General features: G+C 46.1%; 1 protein-coding gene across 10 annotated transcripts in view; it reads left to right on the forward strand.

Annotated features, from left to right (window-relative positions):
- The window catches only part of SMIM17 (small integral membrane protein 17), a 66,743-nt gene that overhangs the window by 41,429 nt on the left and 2,313 nt on the right, over positions 1-23,001 (forward strand). For 2 of the 10 annotated variants that reach the window (XM_065535022.1, XM_074024877.1), the window contains exons 3-7: positions 1,649-1,708; positions 4,473-4,539; positions 6,632-6,839; positions 13,612-13,880; positions 15,578-15,654. In XM_065535022.1, coding sequence (XP_065391094.1) covers positions 13,712-13,880; positions 15,578-15,654 — 246 coding nt within the window. In that variant the 5' untranslated portion in view covers positions 1,649-1,708; positions 4,473-4,539; positions 6,632-6,839; positions 13,612-13,711. Of the gene's footprint in view, positions 1-1,648; positions 1,709-4,472; positions 4,540-4,988; positions 5,041-6,611; positions 6,840-13,611; positions 13,881-15,577; positions 15,655-21,897; positions 22,055-23,001 lie in introns of those variants that run through there. The other 8 variants (XM_074024879.1, XM_065535025.2, XM_065535023.1 and 5 more) reach the window with 7 other exon arrangements.

Below are 23,001 nucleotides of genomic sequence, written 5' to 3' on the forward strand. Positions count from 1 at the left end.
AAAGGGAACTCTGGATTTTCCCCACAAAATAAACTTGATCCCAGTTAGTGCACTTCAGGGTACTCAGTTGCTCAGGCCCAAAGCCCGGAAGTCTCCCTTGATTCCTCTTGTTCCCTCACACCTCACACTCCAGCCATTAGTGAGTTCGCTCAGCTCTGCCTGTAGAGCAAATCCTGAATCTACCCACTGCTCTCCATCCCCACTGCCACTGCCTTACTTCAGGCCACTGTTGCTTCTCACCTGGTTTACTGCAAGAGCCTCCTAATTGATCATCCTACTTTATTGCCCCTTCTAGTGCATTCCCCATACAGCAGTTTCAGTGACCCCTGGAAAATGTAAAACACAGTCTATCACACCATTCCTCAGTACTTTCCACTACTTTCCAATACACCTACAATAAAATTCAAAGCTCTTCCTGTGGCTTTCACGACTCTGGATGCCTCTCTCTCTCTCTCTTTTTTTTTTTTTTTTTTTTTTTTAGACGGAGTCTCACTCTGTCACCCAGGCTGGAGTACAATGGCGTGATCTCGGCTCAGTGCAACCTCCACCTGCCGGGTTCAAGCGATTCTCCTTCCTCAGGCTCCTGAGTAGCTGGGACTACAGGTGCGCGCCACCACGCCCAGCTAATTTTTGTATTTTTAGTGGAGATGGGGTTTCACCATGTTGGCCAGGATGGTCTCGATCTCTTGACCTCGTGATCTGCCCGCCTCAGCCTCCCAAAGTGCTGGGATTACAGGCGTGAGCCACCGCGCCCGGGCGCCTCTCTATCTTACATCCCATTACACTCTCGCTTTCCTGGTCGCACTGGCCACACCACCTCCTTGTTGGTTCCTCAGGGCCTTTGCCGCTGGTGTGCTCTGTCCGTGGTGCTGAGTGCATTCTAGTGTGAATTCAACTATAATTGTCTCCTTTCCACCATATGGTTCTTAGCTCAAAATGTTACCTTTTCTAAAAGACCTTCCCTGACCATCCCCATCTAAACTGGCTTCAAAGTTACTATCACAGTGATTTATTTCACAGAATTTAGTACTTCACAGAATTTAGCACAAACTATATTTCATTTTGCACTTATTGGTTTACTTGACATTGTCTGTTTTCATCATTAGAATGTAAGCCCCATGAGGCCGCAGACATCAGTTGCCTTAGCTACCCGGAGCAGCATCTTCACATGGCAGTTGTTTAACAAATATTAGTTGAAAGAGTGAATGAATGAGTGGATGAATTCTCAGCCCTGCATTAATTTTTCTTTTCCTGGCTAGTCATGGAGCCCCAGAAAGGTGTCAGCAGCACTCACCTCCTGATAAAATTGTGGTCCAGGGTTTGAGGCCTGTGTTGGGTTCCCCAAGATCACCCTCAGGTTTGATGCTTTCCTGGGAGGAGGACTGAAGAGAGACTCAGCACACAGTCATACGCACGGCTACGATTTACTACAGTGAAAGTACACAAAGCACAATCAACAAAGGGAAAATGCCCATGGGCATAACACATCTGTACTCCACCCCTTGACTTGCCATGAGGCTATGGCAAGACAGAGAATGTGTTATGTTACATGAGGATAATGAAGAATTGGACCCAATAATTCAGTCTACCACACCTAGTGGTGGCATGTAGCTATAATTTATTAATCATGATTTTATTTCCCTTTTAGGTTATGACACTTGAAACTGGTTTTCCATTCATAGGAGTGCTGTAAAGTTTCCATTTACAGGTACTTCTTAAATGGTTTTAGAAAACAAATTCATTTTAAATACAAATATTAAGTAAATAGGAATGCGGGGATGTTATGTGGAAATGAAAGCAATCGTGAAGATATTATTCGTTGCTGCAGAAACAGGGAAAACATTGAAAAAGGATATTGGAGCAGTTGAAGTTTGAGAAACATTAAAGTAAGACATAAAATAGGATTATAGGACTCTCCCTTCATTGTTTTCTTCTGTTTCAGGAAGAAATCACCTCTAAGGGGTCACTCAGTAACATTCCTTTGGGCCAGGCACGATGGCTCATGCCTGTCATCCCAACACTTTGGGTGGCCGAGGCAGGTGGATCCCCTGAGGTCAGGAGTTCAAGACCAGCCTGACCAACACGGAGAAAACCTGTCTCTACTAAAAATGCAAAAATTAGCCAGGCATGGTGGCACAAGCCTGTAATCCCAGCTACTCAGGAGGCTGAGGCAGGAGAATCGCTTGAACCCGGGAGACAGAGGTTGCAGTGAGCTGAGATCATACCACTGCACTCCAGCCTGGGCAACAAGAGTGAAACTCCATCTCAAAAAAAAAAAAAAAAAAAAAAAAAAAAAAAAAATCCTTCCCTCAGAATTCTGGGGTAAGGATTTAACCTCTTTTTCCAAATAGATTTTGGAAAAACTTGAGTCCATTTTGAAATAACCATAATTCATCTGGACTATGAGGGTCATAACTGGAGATTTTTCCCATATTGAGGACGTGCTATTCAATAATTATAATGACAAACCAGTGACATTTACTGAGCACTCAAAACTAGGAGGCATATGTATTAACTTATATGATGTTCACAATAACCCTATGAAGTAGAAAATATTATTGTCCCCATTTTGCAGGTAAGGAAACGGAGACCGAGTTAATTCACTTCCAAAGGTTATACAGCTAGTACATGGTTAGATCTGCATCTGGGTGCCTGGTTCCTAACCCTCTCAAGACTCTGTGACCTGGGGCAGCTCCCCTGGTCTCTTGTACCAAATATCTTGTTATCAAAGGAAATGATGAGGACTGGATGAAATGTCTAATTCTTGACAGTTCATCTCTCTTCTCTGCATACTCTGAACTATCTTTGGAATGGCAGGAAACTCATCTCCTAAACATAGAAATGAAGGAAGTTTCCCCTCCCAATTACATAACCTATCTGAAAACTCCTAGGCAAACCCAATCTCAGCTCTTCCGTAATCTTGCTGTGTGTCCTTCACACAACTCATTTAACTCCTTCGTGCCTCAGTTCCCTTCTCTGTAAAATGGGGATAATAATACTTCCACTTTGGGCTGTTGGAATTAAATGAGATAATATTAACAAGAGGCCTTTCCTTATAGTATTTTTTGGATAAACGAGAGTTATTTTTGTTTTTCTGAATGATCAGGGTAATTCAATTTTCTATCCATTTGGAAAAGGAGGTTAAATCCTTACCTCATACCATTCAAAAAAAGTCCAGAAGGTTCAAACAAAATAAATATATAAAATAAGACTGTAAAATATAAGATTATCCAGGAAAATGTGTTTATGAGAGTAGGGTGAGGCCAGGTGAAATGACTCATGCCTGTGATCCAGCACTTTGAAAGACTGAGCCGGAAGATCAGTTGAGGCCAGGAGTTTGAGATCAGCCTGGGCAACATAGTGAGACCCCCTTTCTACAAAAAATTAAAACTTAGCCAGGTGTGGTAGCACATGCTTGCAGTCCCAGCTACACAGGAGGCTGAGGCAAGAGCATCACTTGAGCCCAGGAGTTCAAGACTGCTGTGAGCTATGATCACACTACTGCACTCCAGCCTGGGTGACAGAGTGAGACCCTGTCTCAAAAAGATGGGGTCGGGGGTGGAGGGCGAGAGAGAGAGAGAGAGAGAGAGAGAGAGAAGGGATAGAAGGCTGAGGAAGGGCATCTTAAGACGTTAAAAGCAAAAAATATAAAATAAAAAGGATATCTTGGATTTTTATTAAAATTCAAAACTTCAGGCACTATGTAAACACAATAAAAACATAAGGGAGAGGCCAGGAGAAAATATTTGCCACAGATAGAGTAACAGGCAAACGATTAATGTGCAGAATATAGAAAGAATACCTATTAGCCGGGCGCGGTGGCTCACGCCTGTAATCCCAGCACTTTGGGAGGCCGAGGCGGGCGGATCACAAGGTCAGGAGATCGAGACCACGGTGAAACCCCGTCTCTACTAAAAATACAAAAAATTAGCCGGGCGCGGTTGTGGGCGCCTGTAGTCCCAGCTACTCGGGAGGCTGAGGCAGGAGAATGGCGTGAACCCGGGAGGCGGAGCTTGCAGTGAGCCGAGATCGCGCCACTGCACTCCAGCCTGGGCGACAGAGCGAGACTCCGTCTCAAAAAAAAAAAAAAAAAGAAAAAAAAAAAGAAAGAATACCTATTAATCAGTAAGTAAAAGCTATATAAACAAATAGAGCAATGCGGAGAGGAGACAAACAGGTAATTAGCAGAAGAGAGAATAAACCTGTTCAAAAACATGTGAGTTTACTTCTCCTCACTAGTAATCAGGGGAATATAGCTAAGATTACACAGGCACACCGTTTTCCCCCTACTTATGGCTTTGTCGAAAATTTTAAAAATTTAATGTAGCCTCCATGAGAGCAACTTGGCTGTAGTCACTGCAGTTGCTAATTTGAACAACAACGGTCATTGATAATAATAGCAGCTATTAGGAACTGTTGTAAGAACTGCACGTGTATTACTTATTATTGTTATTATTGTTTTACTTTCACAGAAATCCTGGGACTTGGTAACCATAATTATTCCCACTTTACAGCTTGGGCAACCGAGGCACGGAAATGGTAAGTAACACACCCGAGGACTCACTAGTAACTAATGGCAAAGCCAGCCGCTGCCCCAGGCGGTCAGGCCTCAGGGTCCCCGGGCTGCCACCCCCTGCCCCAGCTCCTTCTCCCTTCCGCCCACCCGGACTCCCGGTTTGCAGACTGGAGAACCACGAGGGGCGTGCGCAAAGCCGCTGGCCTTGGGGCATCTGTCGCAGGGGACCTCGAACATAACGTACGTGCCCATCAGCTGGGGATGGACAAGCTCGGTACCACACCCCCCTGCAACCACGCCGCGGGTACACGGCCTCTGCGGCCCCTCCGCTGCCTTCCCCACGCCCCTCCAGGTGCAGGCTTCCCGGGGGTGGAGGAGGGGAGGAGGCCGCCCACGCTCCCCAATTCCCCCACCTCCCACCTCTCACTTCCCCCCCCCCCCCACCCCGCAGCCTCCGCGTCTGCGCAGCCGCAGTCAGTGCGGCGCCAGCTCTGCAGAGCCCAGACAGGGTCTGGTTGGGGAGGGTGAGTCCTTCGAGGGACCCCCGCGGGCGGGAAGGAGGCGGAGAAAAGGGGCTGGGGGCTCGGGCGGCGATCCGGGGAGGCGCGCGCGCGAGTGTGGATGCGCAGAGTGTGTGTGTGCATGGGTGGGGGTGAAGGGCAGAGCCGCTCCAGGGATGGGGTCCGGGGAGGGGGGCGTCTCCAAGCCGGTCCGGTGGGAGAGGGCCGGGGTCTGTCGGGGTTGCGTCTGTTTCTCCACAGCGGCGGTCTGTGTCCTGGTTTGGGGTTGCAGGTGAATTCCAGCCTCCGCGTCAGGAGGGGAGCCCGGACCTGCACTGAGAGTGCATTGATGGTCTGTGTACCCTCGTGGGGCGGCGCGGGCACGTGCGCTCGTCTCGCGGGGACCCCATGTCGATGTTCGCTCCCCCCTGGGTGTCAGTGCACCTGCCCGCGTGTGCACCTGTGCGTGTTCGCGTCGTGTGTCCGCCTGGGTCCCCGTGGACCACCCTGCAACGGTGGGAGCACAGGCTCTCAGCAAACAGGTGCTGCAGCCCCGCCCCCACTCTTCTGAGCTGTGTGGCTTTGATCAAGGGACTTCCCTGTCTGTCAAATGGAAACATAATAGTGTCTGTAGCGAGAAGCATGGCGAGCTTTATGTGAGAAAAGGGATTCGCAGTGTTCAGAAGGACTGGGCACAAGGAGAGTCCCGGGCTCCAGGAAACACTGCCGAGATAGTTATTGCTCTTATTGTGGTTGCTGGTTGTCGTTGTTGTGACTGCGTCTCCATCCTCTCAGGGGATGACTTGTTTGCTATTTCACGAAGAACATTGAGGCTGTGGAGTGTGAATCCCCTCCCCGCCCACCATACCTCTGTCTCATCCCCTTTCCTTCTTCCTCCTCCATTCACTGCAGATCCAGCTTCTCCTGACCTTGACCTGATGGCTCTTGTCTCTCCCATCTGTCACCCCGCTTGCCTGCATTTTCTCCTTTTCCACGCCGTCCCCTCCCCTCAACCTAGATCCATGATTAATTATGTCTCACATTAATGATGGTACTCCGTAACCCTCTTTCCCATGAACGTCCCGTAGGAATTTTCTTCCCCTGAAAAATATCTAGGCAGCCTCCTCTCCTCACTCCCAACAGACTCCCCAACCCACACCGAGGTTGCAAATGGGCAACCCCAGGGTCTAATTCAGCCCCACAACTTACGCTGTTTGACTACAGGTGTCTTCCTGTTAAACACTGGAAATAATTATTGACATCATGAAATGTAGAAAATGCCATCTGAAAATACAGATTTCCAGTCTTCTTTTGAGAAATCACAGGATGGGCGACATCAGTCCCAAGCGTTTGCTCTGCAAACATTAGCTGAGTTGCACGGTGCTGCTTCTTCAGACAGGAGACCTGATTTCTCTTTTGCTGCACTCCCCCACGGCCCCGTCGTCTCTTCCCATGCCATGCATCCGCTGCCGTTTGTTCATGGGCACCTTACAATAGGGAAATATTTCTCTGGACCTATATTTAATTTTTATGTGTAGAAAACTCACAGTAAAAGAGTACTCTTGATTGATTCATTGATTGGTTCTTTGAGACAGAGTCTTGCTCTGTCACCCAGGCTGGAGTGCAGCGGCACGATCCTAGCTCTTTGAAGCCTTGAACTCCCAGGCTCGAAGGATCCTCCCAGTAACTGAGACTACAGGCTCGTGACACCACACCTGGCTGATTTTTAAAAACTGTTGTAAAGACTGCGTCTCAGGCTGGCCTCACACTCCTGGACTCAAGCAACCCTTCCACCTTGGTCTCCCAAAGTGCTGGAATTACAGGTGTGAGCCACCTCGCCTGCTGATTCATTTATTAATTCGTGTCATTTCCTGTCCTATTTGTGTTACCTGCTGAGCCTTGGAGGCATGTGAGTTCCAATCATTGCTGCTGGGGTTTCTGTCTGCTGGAATGCTGGGTCTGTGCTCGGTTTGGTCCTGCCTGCTTGCTTACCTTTCTCCTCCAGGAGAATGTGAGCTGTTAAGGATGTCAAATTCATCTTCACATACCCAATACTCAGCACAGGTTTGGCCCGAAGTTCTGGCTGAGAAATGGTTGGGAAAAGTTGTATTCATTGAAGCACTCATGGGTGGCAGATACTCACAGGGTCCCATGAGAGATGAAGGGGAAGCTCTGGCCTGACAGGTAGGGGACTTTCTAGAAGCCTGTGCAAGGAGGTCAAGCTGAGGCCGGGATAGAGGAACACCTTTTTGTTCCTCCATTCACCAGGTACTTACACTATGAATTAAATCGTGTCTATCTAGGTGGAGACAGCAGCTCTATGAGGCAGCTGTCACTGTTATCACCTCCCCATTTTACAGATAAGCAAACTGAATTTTGGAGAGGTTAAAGTGACCTGCCCCAGGCCACATGGGAAATATGTGGCGAAACCGAAATTCACACCTGTGTGGTCATCTCCATCCCTGGCTCGTAACTACTCAGCCATGCAGGCAGCAGTTAGCATTTTATTAACTGCTGTCATTCTTTCCCCACTGTCCTGAGTATTTTATCCGTTTAGCAACACCTGTACTAGCAAACACTTACCTACTATTTTTTAAATTACCTCTTTTTTCTTCTAACATTATTATTATTATTATTATTGAGACAGAGTTTCACTCTTGTTGACCAGGCTGCAGTGAAATGGTGCAATCTTTGCTCACTGCAACCTTCGCCTCCCGGGATCAAGTGATTCTCCTGCCTCAGCCTCCTGAGTAGCTGGGATTACAGGTGTGTGCCACCATTCCCAGTTAATTTTTGAATTTTTAGTAGAGATGGGGTTTCACCATGTTGGCCAGGCTAGTTCGAACTCCTGACCTCAGCTGATCCACTCGCCTTGGCCTCCCAAAGTGTTGGGATTACAAGAGTGAGTCACTGTGCCCGGCCACAATTTTATGTTAGTACCTGTGACAGGCAGAATGCTAGCTCCCTACAGATGTCCAAGTGCTAATCCCCAGAATCTGAATGTGTGGGATTACCTGGCAAGGAAGAATTAAGGCTGCAGATGAGATTAAGGTCAGCTCGCTTGGAGATGGAGAGAAGATCCTGGATTGTCTGAGTGGGCCCAAGGTAATCACAAGGCTCCTTAAAAATGGAAGAGGCACTGGGCATGGTGGTGGGCGACTGTAGTTCCAGCTACTCTGGAGGCTGAAGCAGAAGGATTGTATGAGCTCAGGAGGTTGAGGCTGCAGTGAGCTATGTTCATGTCACTGCACTCCAGCCTGGGCAACAGAGCAAGACCTTATCTCTAAAAACAATCAAAGAAACAAAACAAAACAAAAAAACAAGGACGAAAGATGCAGGAGAGTCAGGGTCAGAGGATTGCAATGGGAGAGTCAAATGGCCACTGCTGGCCTTGAAGGTAGAGGACGGGCCATGGACTGAAGGAAGCAGGTGGTCTCTGTATCTGGACGAGACACAAAACGATTTCCCCCAGAGCCTCCAGAAGGAACCGCCCAGCCCACACCTTTGTTTTATCCCAGTGAGACTCACTTCAGACCTCTGACCTATAGAACCCTAAGAACCATGTGAGCTGCTGTAAGCCAGCGAGTCTGTGGTCCTTTGTCAGAGCAGCCGTAGGAAACTCACGCAACACCCACAGGGCTCTTTAGGTCACAGCTTCATAAAAGACCTGCAGTGGTGCTGATGGTGCCGCTGAGCTGGGTCTAAACAACACAACAAAGTTCGTGCAGGATGCAGCTCCCAAAGCCAACCTGCGTAAACACTGAGATACTGAAACACACATATAACCACAAATCACGTGACATACAGTTTCAGCAATTTTTATTTTCTTTCAGTTTTTAAGTGAGATCTAAAAAAAGACAGAGTGATGTGCACAAAGTGTACAGTGGGGCGAAGGTACAGCTCAATAAATTGGTGCACAAGTAAATCCCCTGGTGACCACCACTCAGCAAGACAGAGGGCATTTCCAGCAGCCCCCGAAAGCTCCTCATAGCCTTTCTCACGTCTGCCAGCCCGGCACCACCACTGCTCTGACTCCACTGAGACCAATCCATTTTGACCTGTTCCAGACGTTTTGTATCTCAGTCAAATCACATGTATGTGCTCTCTGTATCTGGCTTTTTTCACTCAGTCACATACATACATATACGCATGATGTACTTACATGTTTATAATATAAATATATTTATACTTTTATACTTATAACATACATGTATTTATGGTATGATATATTTATAACTCTATATTTATATTATGAAATTGTTTCTATAACTATATTTATATTATATTTATAATATTCATGTTATATTTATAACATTATATTTACATGTAAATTATATAAATGTACATAAACATATTTGAAAATTTATATTTATAATATAAATATATTTATTTTTTATATTTATAATACAAATATATTTATTTTTATATTTATAATACAAATATATTTATTTTTTATATTTATAATACAAATATATTTTTTATATTTATAATACAAATATATTTATTTTTTATATTTATAATACAAATATATTTATTTTTTATATTTATAAGTATATATTTATATAAAATAATTATATACTAAAATATATTTGCTTATTTAAATATATCTATTCTATTCACCCATGTTGCCACCTGTGTCCTTTTGTTGGCCCCTCTCATTACTGAGCTGTACTCCCCTGAATGCATAAACTGCAATTTATGTCTGCATTATCCTGTTGATAAACACCTGGTTTTTTAGCATTTTCATTATGCCTATGAGTGCTTCTGGCTATGCATGTAAACCACTGCGTTCTTATGAATGGTTATGAATACAGCAGACATCAACATTCACGCACACACGTGTGTGTGGACACGGGTTCTCATTGCTCCTGGCTAAGTGTCGGGGGGTTTAATCACCAGGTCCTGGGGTGCTCAGCTTTCCTAGATGTTGCCAAATAGTTTTCCAAAGTGATTGAGCCGACAGACACGTCCACCAGCAGGCCTGAGTCAACCTGCTTTAAAACTCTACCTCAGTGGGTTTCAAAGGCAAACTTTGGATCACTGTTGCAAAGGGAAAGCCAGTATCACTTTTAATGTTTATTTCTTACTGAGGGGAAGCTCTGTGCTGGCTGCTTTGCCTGCCTGGCCTGAAGCTGCTCTTGCTTTGTTAGAAAGGAAGCTCAGCGAGAGAGATGCTAAAAGCATAGGGACACCCAACAGAGACTTTCTCTTTGAGGTAATGCGGAGGATCACAGGGGCTGACGCAGGAGATGCTTTTTCTCCCTGGAATTCAGTGTCAGAGATCCCTGGCTGTGCCTGAAATCTCCACCTGGACTGTCTAGGAGGTGAGAGCATGCAGGGACGTGGTGCCCACTCCTGGGCATTGAGAATCTCATAACTAGAGGGGTCTTGAGGAGGTTGAAGCTGGTGGCAGGGGAGCGGGGAGCAGGATCCATGGGCGAAGGGCTGAGTGGACCCCCAGGAGGCAGGGTGATGAACACGGTGGAGGTCACTCTATCCAGGGGAACAAAAACGCAGACTGGGACGGACCCTGGGCATCAGGCAGGAGGGCAGAGTATTTTCTGAGGCAAGAGGAAGTGGACTTGGCCAAAGATTGGATGTGGCAGGGGAGGCGGAGGCAAGTCGAAGATGAGTCCTTTAGAGATTGTTGGGGAGGACGGTGGAGTCCTGGCCAAGAGTGGGGGACCCAGGAGGAGGGAGTGCTGTGAGTGGGGCAGTGGGCAGAGGGGTCTGGGGAAATGATGAGCTTGAATTTGGGTTCTAGGGAAATGTGAGACACCCCGCTGCAGGAAGGAGACAGAACTGCTGATTGGTAATGCAGAAAAAGAAAGACACATTCTGCATATATATCCACATATAAACATCTGTATTTTCTATTATGAAAACATTTCAAACATACTGTTCAGTGTGAGGATAGTACTGTGAACCACCGTCTACCAACTTCCCAGATTCAGCATTTCTCATTTTCTTGTGTGCTCTTTCTTTGTGGGAGTTTGTTTTTTGTTTGTTTTTGTTTTTTTCTGTAAGTTCTGGGATACATGTGCAGAACGTGCAGGTTTGTTCAATAGGTACACATGTGCCATGGTGGTTTGCTGCACCTATCAACCTGTCATCTAGGTTTAAGCCCTGCATGCATTAGCTATTTGTCCTAATGCTCTCCCTCCCCTTCCCCCACCCCCCGACAGGCCCCGGTGTGTGATGTTCCCCTCCCTGTGTCCATGTGTTCTCACTGTTCAACTCCCACTTACGAGTGAGAACATGCAGTGTTTGGTTTTCTGTTCCTGTGTTAGTTCGCTGAGAATGATGGCTTTCAGGTTCATCCATGTCCCTGCAAAGGACATGAACTCATTCTTTTTATGGCTGCATATGGGAGTATTTTAAAGCAAATCTCAGCCATCAGGTCAATTCACCCCTACGTACTACAAAAGCACCTCTAAAAGCTAAGGTGGACCTCTCCCTATCTATCCGTAAAGCCATTCCCATACTCAACAAAAGTCATTGATAATACCTTGGGGTAGTCAAATACCCAGTCCATAATCACATTAATTTGGTTTTCTTTAAAAAAGTTTTCTTTTCACAGAAGATTTAGTTTTTTAATCTGAGACCAAACATCATAGTCCCTACATGGTTTTGGTTGTTGAGTCACAAACTTCTTGATCTACAGTGTCTGCCCCGTGATTTTAAAATTTGACAGAACAATTTCTATTTACATAAGCCTAAGCAAAGAGACAAAGGCTCACAAAGCTTTCCATTCACTCCAAGATAATTTACTTTTTTTAAAAGTTATTATTCACAAGGATAGTCTTTGGGTTACACATACAAAATTGATGATACAATTTCCTAAAACAAAATCATAAACCAGCTTTAGAGTTTTAAGGCAAAGGGTTACGTAATTATAAGTCCTTAGAGTTTAGATAGCTTCTTGCAAACAACCACCTGAATTTCAGGTTGATCAACTATATAGAATACGGATATTAAATAATAGTTCATTTAAAATTAGACTTTTGAGGCCGGGCACAGTGGCTCATATCGGCAAATTCCAGCACACTGGGAGGCCCAGGTGGGGAGATCACTTGAGGTCAGGAGTTTGAGACCAGCTTGGCTAGCGTGGTGAAGCCTCACCTGCACTGAAAATGCAAAAATTAGCTGTGCATGGTGGTGCATGCCTGTAATCCCAGCTACTCAGGAGGCTGAGGCAGGAGAATCCATGGAACCTGGGGGGCAGAGGTTGCAGTGAGCCGAGATCCTGTCACAGCACTGCAGTCTGGGAAACAGCGAAACCCTGTCTCAAAAAATAAATTAAATTAAATTAAATTAAAAAATAAAATAAGACTTTTAACCCCCATATGGTGAATGCATCATTTTTTATGACAACCAAGGAGAAATTTGGGGCCATGGGGGGCTGGTGCGAAGACTAGGGCTCTTCTGTCTATAGCCAGAGGGATTCCAGGGGCAACTCTCTCTAAAAACCCCCCATATGCTTTGAGATGTGGACTCTGTGAATGTATGTGTGTGTGAGTAGAAGTGTGTGTGTATGTGTGAATGTGTATGTGTGTGTATATGTTAGCGTGTGTGAGTGTATGAGTGTGTATGTGTGTGAGTTTAAGCATGTGTATATGTGACTGTGTATGTGTATGCGTGTATGTGTATGTGAGGGCATATGTGTGTGTGATTGTGAATGCATGTGTGAGTGTGTGTCTGTGAATGTGTGTATATGTGTGTGTGTGTTAGTGTGTGTGTGAGAGTGAGTTTGAGTGTGTATATATGTGACTGTGTGTATGTGTGTGCTTGTATATGTATGTGAGGCATATGTGTGTGTGATTGTGAATGCATATGCGTGTGTGTGTCTGTGAATGTGTGTAAGTGTATGAGTGTGTGTGAGAGAGTTTGAGCGTGTGTATATGTGACTATGTATGTGTATATGTATGTGAGGTGTGTGTGAATGTGTATGAGTGTGTGTATATGTGTGTATGTGACTGTGTATGTGTGTATATGTGTGAATGTGTGTATGATTGTGTATATGTATGTTAGTGTATCGTGTGTGTGTATGTGAGTGTAAGTGTGGGTGTATCGTGTGTGTGTATGTGAGTGTAAGTGTGGGTATGAGTGTGTGTGCCTATGTGACTGTGTGTGTCTAGGTGCATGTGTGGCTGTGTGTATATGTGTGTATGTGTGTGAGTGTGAATGTGTGTGTGTGTGAATGTGAGTGTGTATGAGTGTTTGTGTTAGTGTGAGTGTGTGAATGTGTATGTGTGTGTTCGTATGAGTGTGTGTATGTGACTATGTCTGTGTGTGTGTATGTGTGGATGTGTTTATGTTTGTATGTATATGTGAGTATGTGAGTGTGTGTGTCTGCGTGTACCTGCCCATGACAAACATTCCCTTTCCAGCTTTGTCTCCAGAGTGCTCTCTACCGTTTGACCTGCTGCGTGCTTTATTTGTTCCCTGGCTGTCTCTTTGTCTCCCTACTAGAATGTAAGCCCCAGGAGGTCAGGAATCTCCACTTGATTGCTGCTGTATTTCTAATGCTTAGAATCGTGCCTAGCCCCTGCTGGCCCTCCGTAACGATTCACTGAATGATGAAATGTTCGTCAGTCCTCAGATTCTGAACCCTGTGCCTGGGGAACCAGAGAGGACCCTGCAGCGGGAGGAGAAAGAGAAGCTTGTCTCAGAAGCTTCACCTCCTCCTGGGGCGATGCAGAGTCTCAGTCCTGAGCAGACGCGGGGGCTGCTGGAGCCCGAGAGGACCAAGACGCTGCTGCCTCGGGAGAGCCGGGCCTGGGAGAAGCCTCCCCATCCCACCTGCACCAAGGACTGGGAGGCTGTGGAGGTTGGGGCCTCCAGCCATGACAGTGATGAGAAAGGTGAGAGGCACGGGTCCTTTGGGAGGTGAGTGGGTGGAGGGGAAGGAATCGGCAGAGCCCAGGGAAAGACTAAACATTCACTCCTTCACTCATGCATTTGACAGCTATTCGTGGAGCACTGTGTCAGTCAGCTTTTGCCGTGTAACAAGTCATCCCCAAGCTTAGGGGCTTAAAGCAACAATCACGTATCGGCTCATGATTCTGTGGGTCAGAAGTTTGACCTGCCTTCAGGGGACGCTTTTCCTGCCTGTGCTTGTCTGTGCAGCCTCAGAGAGCTGGTGAGGCCACTGGCCGATCTCAGACGGCTTTACTCCCATGTCTGCTGGTGCTGGCTGTTGGCTGGCTTGGTGGTGCTGAGGACAGGTCATGTGTCTCCAGCAGGATTTTTCAGGGTTATCCTCATGGGGGTGCTTGCAGGGTTCTCAGGGAGGGCAAGAAAGGGAATACCCCAATTTTTAAGCACTGGAAGATTTGAAGGGGAAAAACACATGATCTCATTTGCATTTCAAAAATATTCCTGTAACTCAGTGGATTTCAACTGGGCGTGGTCTTCTACCCCACCCCTCCTCCCCAGGCGATTTTTGGCAGTGTCTGGAAACGTTTAGGGTTATCCTAACTGTGGAGATGCTGCTGTTATCTGGGAGATGCCAGTAGTGATGCTGATAAACGTCCTACCATGCACAGGACGGGCCCTCCCCCCACACAAAGCATGGTGCAGCTCCAAATGCCGATAGTGCCAAGTTTGAGAAACCCTGAGTCTCACTGCACGTGACAATGGATTGTAGGGCTAGGAAGTCAAGAATGGAAGGTGGGAGGCCAGTTAGGAGACTCCTGCAACTGTCCAAGAGAGAGCTGGGGTAAGTGGAGAGATTTGGGACACCTTTGGGAGGAGGAATCAGTTCTTGCTAATGGATGTGGGGAAGGGGGGGAAAAGAGAGGTATCACGATGACTTTTAGGGTTTGGGCCCAAACAGATGGATAAAGGGTAGTGCCATTTGCTGATATCTCAGTGGCACCCCATAGCAGAAAGGGGCTGAGCCTTATATCGCCTACAAGGCACTGTCTTTTTCCTCAGGGGGATAAGCAGGCCTGGGACAGAAGGCGTGGATAACAGAGGCCAGCTCTGCTAGTGAGGCTTGGCGCTCCTGGCTGGGGCTCAGGTGCAAGAGTGGAAAATGCCAGGATTTGCCCAGTCTATTCAGCTTAGGGATGAGAAGGATGCTAAGGTTCTGACTGTGGGGACATGTCTCCACTAGTGTCTGTTCTTTGGAAGCTGGGGAAGCCTCCATCATCCTGGTTTACTTCTGTGGCTTTTTCTTCTGCTCCTTCACTCAGTTTCTGCCTATAGAAAAGGAACTCTTACTTACTGGACAGGTAAGGGAGTGAAGACTCAAGTGGCAGGGCACATCAGGTGACCCAGTTGAAGTTTTCTAGGTAGTTATAGAACAGAATTCAGGCCTCTCATTCTCTCAGCCCCACCTGAACCACATAGGCATGTGTGTGTGTGTGTGTGTGTGTGGGGGGGGTGTTGTGTGTTTGTGTGTGTATGAGAGAGGGAGGGTGAGACAGAGAGAGGAGGCTATTAGTAAAGGGACAAGCTATTAGTAAAGGCACAAGATGCCAGTGGGAAGAGCCCACTCCCACCATCTAGCCACTCACTCATGGCTCCTTTTTCCTCTGCTCCCACCCTCACCCAGACCTGTCTTCTCAAGAGACTGGGCTTTCCCAGGAGTGGAGTTCGGTGGAGGAAGATGACGAATCAGAGGGCTCCCAGGTACACTGAGGGGTTTGTTCTTTTTCCACAAATGTCTCACTCTGTAGATCTCAGAAGTTTGTCACATTTGCATTCTCAGCTTGGAATTTACCTGCCCCATAAAAATCTCAAGAGATCTCTTGTGTCTGATCTCTATGGTGATCAGACACAGACTGGAGGGTCTCCATGTGGTGTGCGTAACTTAGTGCACACGTGTCCTGCAACACTTCCTTCATAAATCCATCTACCCATGCATCCACCTCTGTAATTCTTCTTCTATCCACTTATTCATCAACTTTCCCTTCCACCCACCCTCTTACCTTTCCAATCACTCATCCATTCATTCATCCACCACTCAAACATCTATCAGCCATTCACTCATCTGTCCAGTCATTCATCCGCCCAAACTTTTATTCACCTAGTCATTTGTATACCCATTCCATCCATCCATCCATCTATCCATCCATCCATCCATCCATCCATCCCTACACTTCATCTGTTTATCCACTTATCCATCCATCCATCCATCCATCCATCCATCCATCCATCCATCCATGCATCAACCCATCCCTATACCTCAGCTGTCTATCCACTTATCCATCCACCCATAAACCCTCCCTTCCACCCACCCTCTCACCTTTCCATTCACCCACCCATTCATTCAGCTACCCACTGAACATCCACCAACCATTCATCTGTCTACTCATTCATTTACCCAACCTTTCATCCCTTATGCATCCATATACCCATTCCATCCATCCTTCCATCCACCCATTCATCCATCCATATATCCAGTTATCCATACACATACTCATTCACCCTTTTATTCAGATGCCATCAATCCATCTATTCAATCCACCCACCTACATACCCATCCCATATCCACTCATCTGTCCACCCACCTATTCATCCCTCTACTACCTGTTGGCTGTGGTAGGATGTGGCTAGTATGCATCCACGCATATGCCCACTCATGCATTCATCCATCTGTATCTATTCACACATCCAGTCATAAGGCCACCTACCAATCCATTCACCCATCCACCCACTATTCCATTTATCCATTCACTAACCATCTACTGAGTTTTAATTCACATACTACAAGTAAAACCAAAGAGAATCATCAAACACATTCCTTTCACTAAAAAAAACCTAATGTTTTCTTTTTTGAGGAATAAGACATCAATATAAGAAAACCAATGGTTCTTTCATTTATACATTCATCTCATACATGAGAAAAATCACATAATCACTCTCAGTGAGCACATGAGAGTCCCATCCATCTCCCAATCATGTCAGGAATATAACTCTGGCTGCCTCAAGCCAGAAAATGGATTTATTGACTCGTGGTGCAGAGGTGAGGGTGAGAGAAACAAACTGGCCAACAAACCATGATAGTGCAGAAATAAGTGCTGGGCACAGTGGGGAGGCCCAAAGGAAGAAGTTAACTGCATGACAGGAGGTTTATTCTTGGATATCCTAGAGAGGAGGACACACCAGACCTGGAGTTTTTGGGATAGTAAGAATTCCATGGGCATAGCAGGGAAGGGAAGAGCATGTGCACAGGCAAGGTGGTATAGCACAGTACGCTTCGGGGACACTGAAGTTAAGGGCAGAGCAGTGGGAGATTTGGGTGAAAATATGGCTGGGATGACATCATTCATTCATTGCACGTCTATTTCTTGAGCACCTACTCAGTGCCAAGCAGCGTTCAATGCACAGAGCGTACAATAGTGAGACAGAAATGGTCCCTGCCTTCATGGAGCTCACGGTCACCGAGGTAGACAGATGACAACTGAAATAAGCAGCTAAAATATGAATTGTGCTGAGTGGTGATAACTGCTGTGGAGAAAAATAAAGCAGGAAGGGGGTTTGGGAGTAGGAGTTGGGGCTGGGGGTTGCCATTTTAAGAAGGGTGTCTAGGAAAGTCCCCACTGAGAGGGAGCTATTGAGTGAGGACCTGAAGGAGGTGGGGAGTGAGACTGGCAGATGTCTAGGGGGAACGGGCTCTATGCAGAGGACACAGCAAGTGCAAAGGCCCTGAGGTACAGATGTGCCTGGTACATCTGGGGAACACCAAGAGGGGTGGTGGTCAGCGTGGCTGGAGGGTGGGAGGGAGGACTAGGAGGTGAGGTCATGGAGGCGATGGGATGGATGACGTAGCATCTCGTGGACCATGGTGAAATGTGGATTTTACTCTGAGTGGGGTGGGAGCCATAGGCAAGTTCTAGACAGAGGAGGGACATGTTCTGATTTGGCCTTTAAGAGGACTCCTCTCTCTGCCAAGTCCCACACCGATGAGGTTGGATGTGTTTTGCAGGCAGTGGGAACCACAGAATGGGTCTGGGGACTTAAAGAATCTGGGAGCCCATGTAGAAGGAAGGTGGGTTGGATGTGGCTGGGGTTAGAGTGTGGGGGGCAAAGGAGCAAGTCAGAAATGTGAAGTTAGGGAAAAAAGCAGAGACGAGTTGCCACTTTCCTTGTGCATGTTACAAGCTTGATGTTATTCTTTTTTTTTTTTTTTTTTTTGAGTCGGAATCTTGCTGTCACCAGGCTGGAATGCAGTGGCGTGATCTTGGCTCACTGCTCACTGCAACCTCCGCCACCTCTGTTCAAACAATTTTCCTGCCTCAGCCTCCTGAGTAGCTGGGACTACAGGTGCACACCACCACGCCCAGCTAATTCTTGTATTTTTGGTAGAAACTGGGTTTTACCATGTTGGCCAAGAAGGTCTTGATCTCTTGACTTCATGATCCACCCACCTCGGCCTCCGAAAGTGCTGGGATTACAGGCATGAGCCACGACGCCCAGCCAGCTTGCTGCTATTCTAAGCGCATCTTATTATAACTCATCTAGTAACTGAACACTAATTAACTCCCATGATTAACTCATTAGCCCTGTGAGATCGTTAGCATTGTTTCCTCCTCTACAGATGAGGAAACTGAGGCAGAGAGAAACCAAATGGCTTGCTTCGGGTCCCACAGTGAGTGGGTCGCAGAGCTAGCACAGAGTTTGGGCTTGGAGGCAAGGACAGGAGCCAATGGGACCCAGGACGTGTCGAGTCGGGGACCTGATGGCATTTCCAGATCTGTGGGACATAAAAGCTGCAGGAACAGGGGCAAACCCAGGGGCAACACCTGAATTCTGATGTGGGGATAGGGCAGACGGAGGTTCTAGCCTCCAGCATAGGGATCAAGGAGGAAGTTTGGAAGAAATGACAAGGTCAATTTTAGACATGCTGCTTGGGTGAGGCCTCTGTGACATCATTCATTCACTCACTCATTCGCCCAGTTGTAATTCATTGAACCAGCATTGATGGAGCACACACCAGGGGGCTGATAGGGGACGGCCTCTCATTGTCAGGCCCTGAGTCCGTTTTCTGCATGGACAGACCCTCCTTCCTGCAGACAACTACCCACTTCCAAAAAAGAAAGAGGAGTGGGCTGTCTGGAACCAGAGACCTTTGATGGCAGTCACAGCCTCATCATGGGCCAGGAGCTGGACTTTGTGCTCTACTTACCTTAATTTACTTGGTCCTCTTATCAGTCCTTGAGGTAGGACCTGTCATCCCATTTTACAGATGGGAAAACTAAGGCACAGAGAGGTTATGTGACTTTCCCTTGTCATGCAACACGTAAATGGCAGAGCTAGGATTTGAACCCAGCATGTCTCTTAACCACTAGGTGTCCTGCCTGTTTGGGGCTTGATCCTGCCTCAAGAGAGGACTGGGGACAGAGATGAAGGCCTCTCCCTGTTTTCCTAGTCACTGTACCTCCTGTGGAGAGCACTGAGTGAAGAAGTAGAAGAAAGAAAAAGAGTTACTTTCCAGGAGGGCAGAAGTTCCCAGTCTGTGGGCCCAGAGGAAAGCAAGCAGGGGAAAACGCTCCCATCATTCCCATTCCATAAAATGCAAGCATATGTAACACCTGCAAATCTTATCTAAGTGCATGAGATTTTAAAAAGATCAATGCCCAGAAATAACCCCTGGTAAAAGTTGCTGTAACAGGCCAAATTCATCCATAGTGTGAGAAGTTGGGGTAGTGGTTACCAGATTTGCGGGGTTGATAATGATCTGCTTCCTGTTTGGGGTGCTAGTTACATGGTGTGTTCACCTTCTGAAGTTGCCTCAGGCTGTACACCTAGGATGTGTGCAACCTCCTCTTTCTACATTCCACTTCAACAGAATGTTTTAAGCTGGCCAGGCACAGTGACTCCTGTCTGTAATCGCAGCACTTTGGGAGGCAGAGGCAGGCGGATCGCTTAAGGTCATGAGTTCGAGACCAGCCTGCATAACATGGCAAAACCCCATTTCTACTAAAAATACAAAAATTAGCTGGGCATGGTGACGCTTGCCTGTAATCCCAGCTACTCAGGAGGCTGCAGCAGGAGAATCGCTTGAACCTGGGAGGCAGAGGTTGCAATGAGCTGAGATTGTACCACTGTACTCCAGCCTGGGTGACAGAGTGAGACTCTGCCTCAAAAAAAAAAAAAAAGAAAAAGAAAAAGAAAAATAAGTTGCTGTATATGTCCTGCCAAACGTGTTTCCCTATATACTGAGACTGAATTGAGATTTGTATGCCAGTGCTTGATTGAGGGTTGTGCTCTCAGGTGAAGCCCAGCAGGGAGTGAGGGAAGCTGGGGAGGGGAGGAGAGGGAACCAGGCAAGTATGTTGGTAGAACTGAAGTCCAGCCTCCGTCTTATCTCAGGGGAGCCCTGGAATGTGACTAGAGAGTTGTCCTCCTCTGGGCCGGGCGCAGTGGCTCAAGCCTGTAATCCCAGCACTTTGGGAGGCTGAGGCGGGTGGATCACGAGGTCAGGAGTTCAAGACCAGCCTGGCCAAGATGATGAAACCCCATCTCTACTAAAAATATGAAAATTAGCTGAGTGTGGTGGTGGACGCCTGTAATCCCAGCTACTCAGGAGGCTGAGGCAGAGAATTGCTTGAACCTGGGAGGCAGAGATTTCAGTTAGCTGAGATTGCCACTGCACTCCAGCCTGGGCAACACAGCGAGACTCTCCTTCTCAAAAAAAAAAAAAAAAAAAGAGAGAGAGAGAGAATTGTCCTCCTCTGAGTCAATGGAGTGGCCTTTTGTATCCCATATGAGTTATTGTTGGCTGTGGACTGCCCTGGAGGGCGAGTTAACCTCCTGGGTAATCCTCTAGGAAGGAGGATCTCATTAGCAAAGGGCATTTGTCAGAAGAGAAGGAGCAACTACAAACTGTAAACCATACAACTTGTAGCCAATACCGCTAGCATCCAGGGGAGAGCTGCATCAGCCTGAAAAACAGAAATAAAGAGGAACTAGGTGAGGCATCTATGGGTCTATTATGTGTGATGTGGGTAAAATTATTGGATTTCAGATTACCTGTATTTATTACATTTTCTTAACTTTATATTCTGCTTTTCAAAATTGAAGTATAATTATTTCCAATAAAATGCACTAACCAGAGAGTGTTTACACACGTACATCCATGTAACCAACACCCCAATCAAGATATTGAGTGCTGTCATCATTCTAGAACATTCTCTTATTTTCCCTTCTGGTCCCTCTCACTCCCCAGCCCTGGAGGCAACTATAGTTCTTGATTTCCACTTACATGGATTAGTTTTGCTTGTTGTTGAATTTTATCTAAATACTGTCATGTAGTAAACTACACATATATTTTTTAATTCCACAAAAGGAAATTATGGCAAAATTGTTATTGCTCCAATTGGCATTGTCACTTAATACATGCTGGACAGTTTTCCATTTAATACATATTGATTATCTTCATTGTATTTCAAAGTTACTTTTTACTGCTGCCAAATATTCTCTAGCTCAGTTGTGTCAGACCCATTTCCTTGGCTGATGAATTGTTAGGCTGCCATTGTTGTGATTGTTACAGAAGGCAATGCTACAATGAGCATTTGTTCAGTTGGCCCAATTTTATGCATAGTTTATGAGGAACTTTATACAAATTCACATTCTCTGGTTCTCCTCAGATACACTGAACCAGAAAATCCAAAGGGGATCGCAAGATATTTGAAAAACTCTCCCAACAACTTTTGGGGCTCTAGCAGGTTTGGGAACTGCTTAAGTGGGTCATTGTCCCTAGGTATCTGGTTGTAAAGGAAGATTTGAAATGAGGTATCATCCAGAGGGAATCAGCAGGCTAGAGGGAGGAATTTGTTTTCAAAGATTAGAAATGTGAATTCCATCAATGATTTATAATATACTTTAATAATTCATAGTATGTGTCCTTCCATTTTTCTTCTTTCACAGGATTTTTTTCAGTGTTCACCATTGTCTAACTTTCCAGATAATCCATTATGTCTTGTGCATTCACCATTCACTTCCTCGATATTTTAATAGCAATTGCACTAAATTCATCATTAATTTGGAAAATTGTCATCATTATGTCTTCTCATCTCTTATCATGGTATGTTTTTTCATTTATTAAATCATTCAACAAATATTTACAGAGTTCATACCCTGTTCCAGGCACTGGGACTATAGTAGCAAACAAAGCAAGGGTTTGCCCTCTTGGTGCTTACAGTGTCATTGGAGGAAGAGACGATAAACATACATAGCATGTCAGGTGGTGATAAGAGCATGGAGAAAAAGACAAGGGGTGTGCACAGTGCAGGTCTTTGTTGGGAAGGGGTTGTGGAGGGCATCCTGGTTTAGATAGGTAATGAGGGAAAGGTTTTCTAAGGACTGACAGGCAAGCTTTAAGGGTATCTGGAGGAAGGGCATTCCAGGAAGAAGAGCTCGTAACTACAAAGGCTTGGAAGTGACTGTGGCTGGAACAGAGTGAGAAAGGCAAGGAATGACGTCAACTTTAGAGGGAGCACTCTGACCCATGGACAAGAAATTGGGTGGGATTATCAAGATAAGAAACGAAATTCTGTATCAAGAGTACAAGATAGTTGACAGTGGCTTTGACCAGGGTGGTGGTAGTGAAGGGGAGGGAAATGGTTGGATTCTGAATGCTTTGAAGATAAAGCCAATAGTATTTGCTGATGTCTTGAATGTGGGTGGTGACAGAAAGAGAGGAGTCAAGGATACCACAGTTGGAGGTCTGGAGGGGCCTGAAAGGATGGGAGGAAAACTGCATGAGGAGCTTTTGTGTGTGGCGGGGGACATTAGAATATTTGTTTGGGGACATGTGAAGTTTAAGATGTCCATCAGATATTCAACTGGAGATGGCAAATAGCCAGTGAGATATAGAGTTGGGTCAAAAAACACACATACATATGCATGCACACACATATCTCTTGAGGGGTGAGGTCATTAAAGCATAGACAGTATGTTAAAACTGAGATTTAATATTCCAATGAGATTTTGAAATTGTCATCCCATTATTTGAACATTTCCTCTGAGAGA

Source organism: Macaca fascicularis, chromosome 19, assembly GCF_037993035.2.
Source record: "Macaca fascicularis isolate 582-1 chromosome 19, T2T-MFA8v1.1".
Classification (NCBI taxonomy): domain Eukaryota; kingdom Metazoa; phylum Chordata; class Mammalia; order Primates; family Cercopithecidae; genus Macaca; species Macaca fascicularis.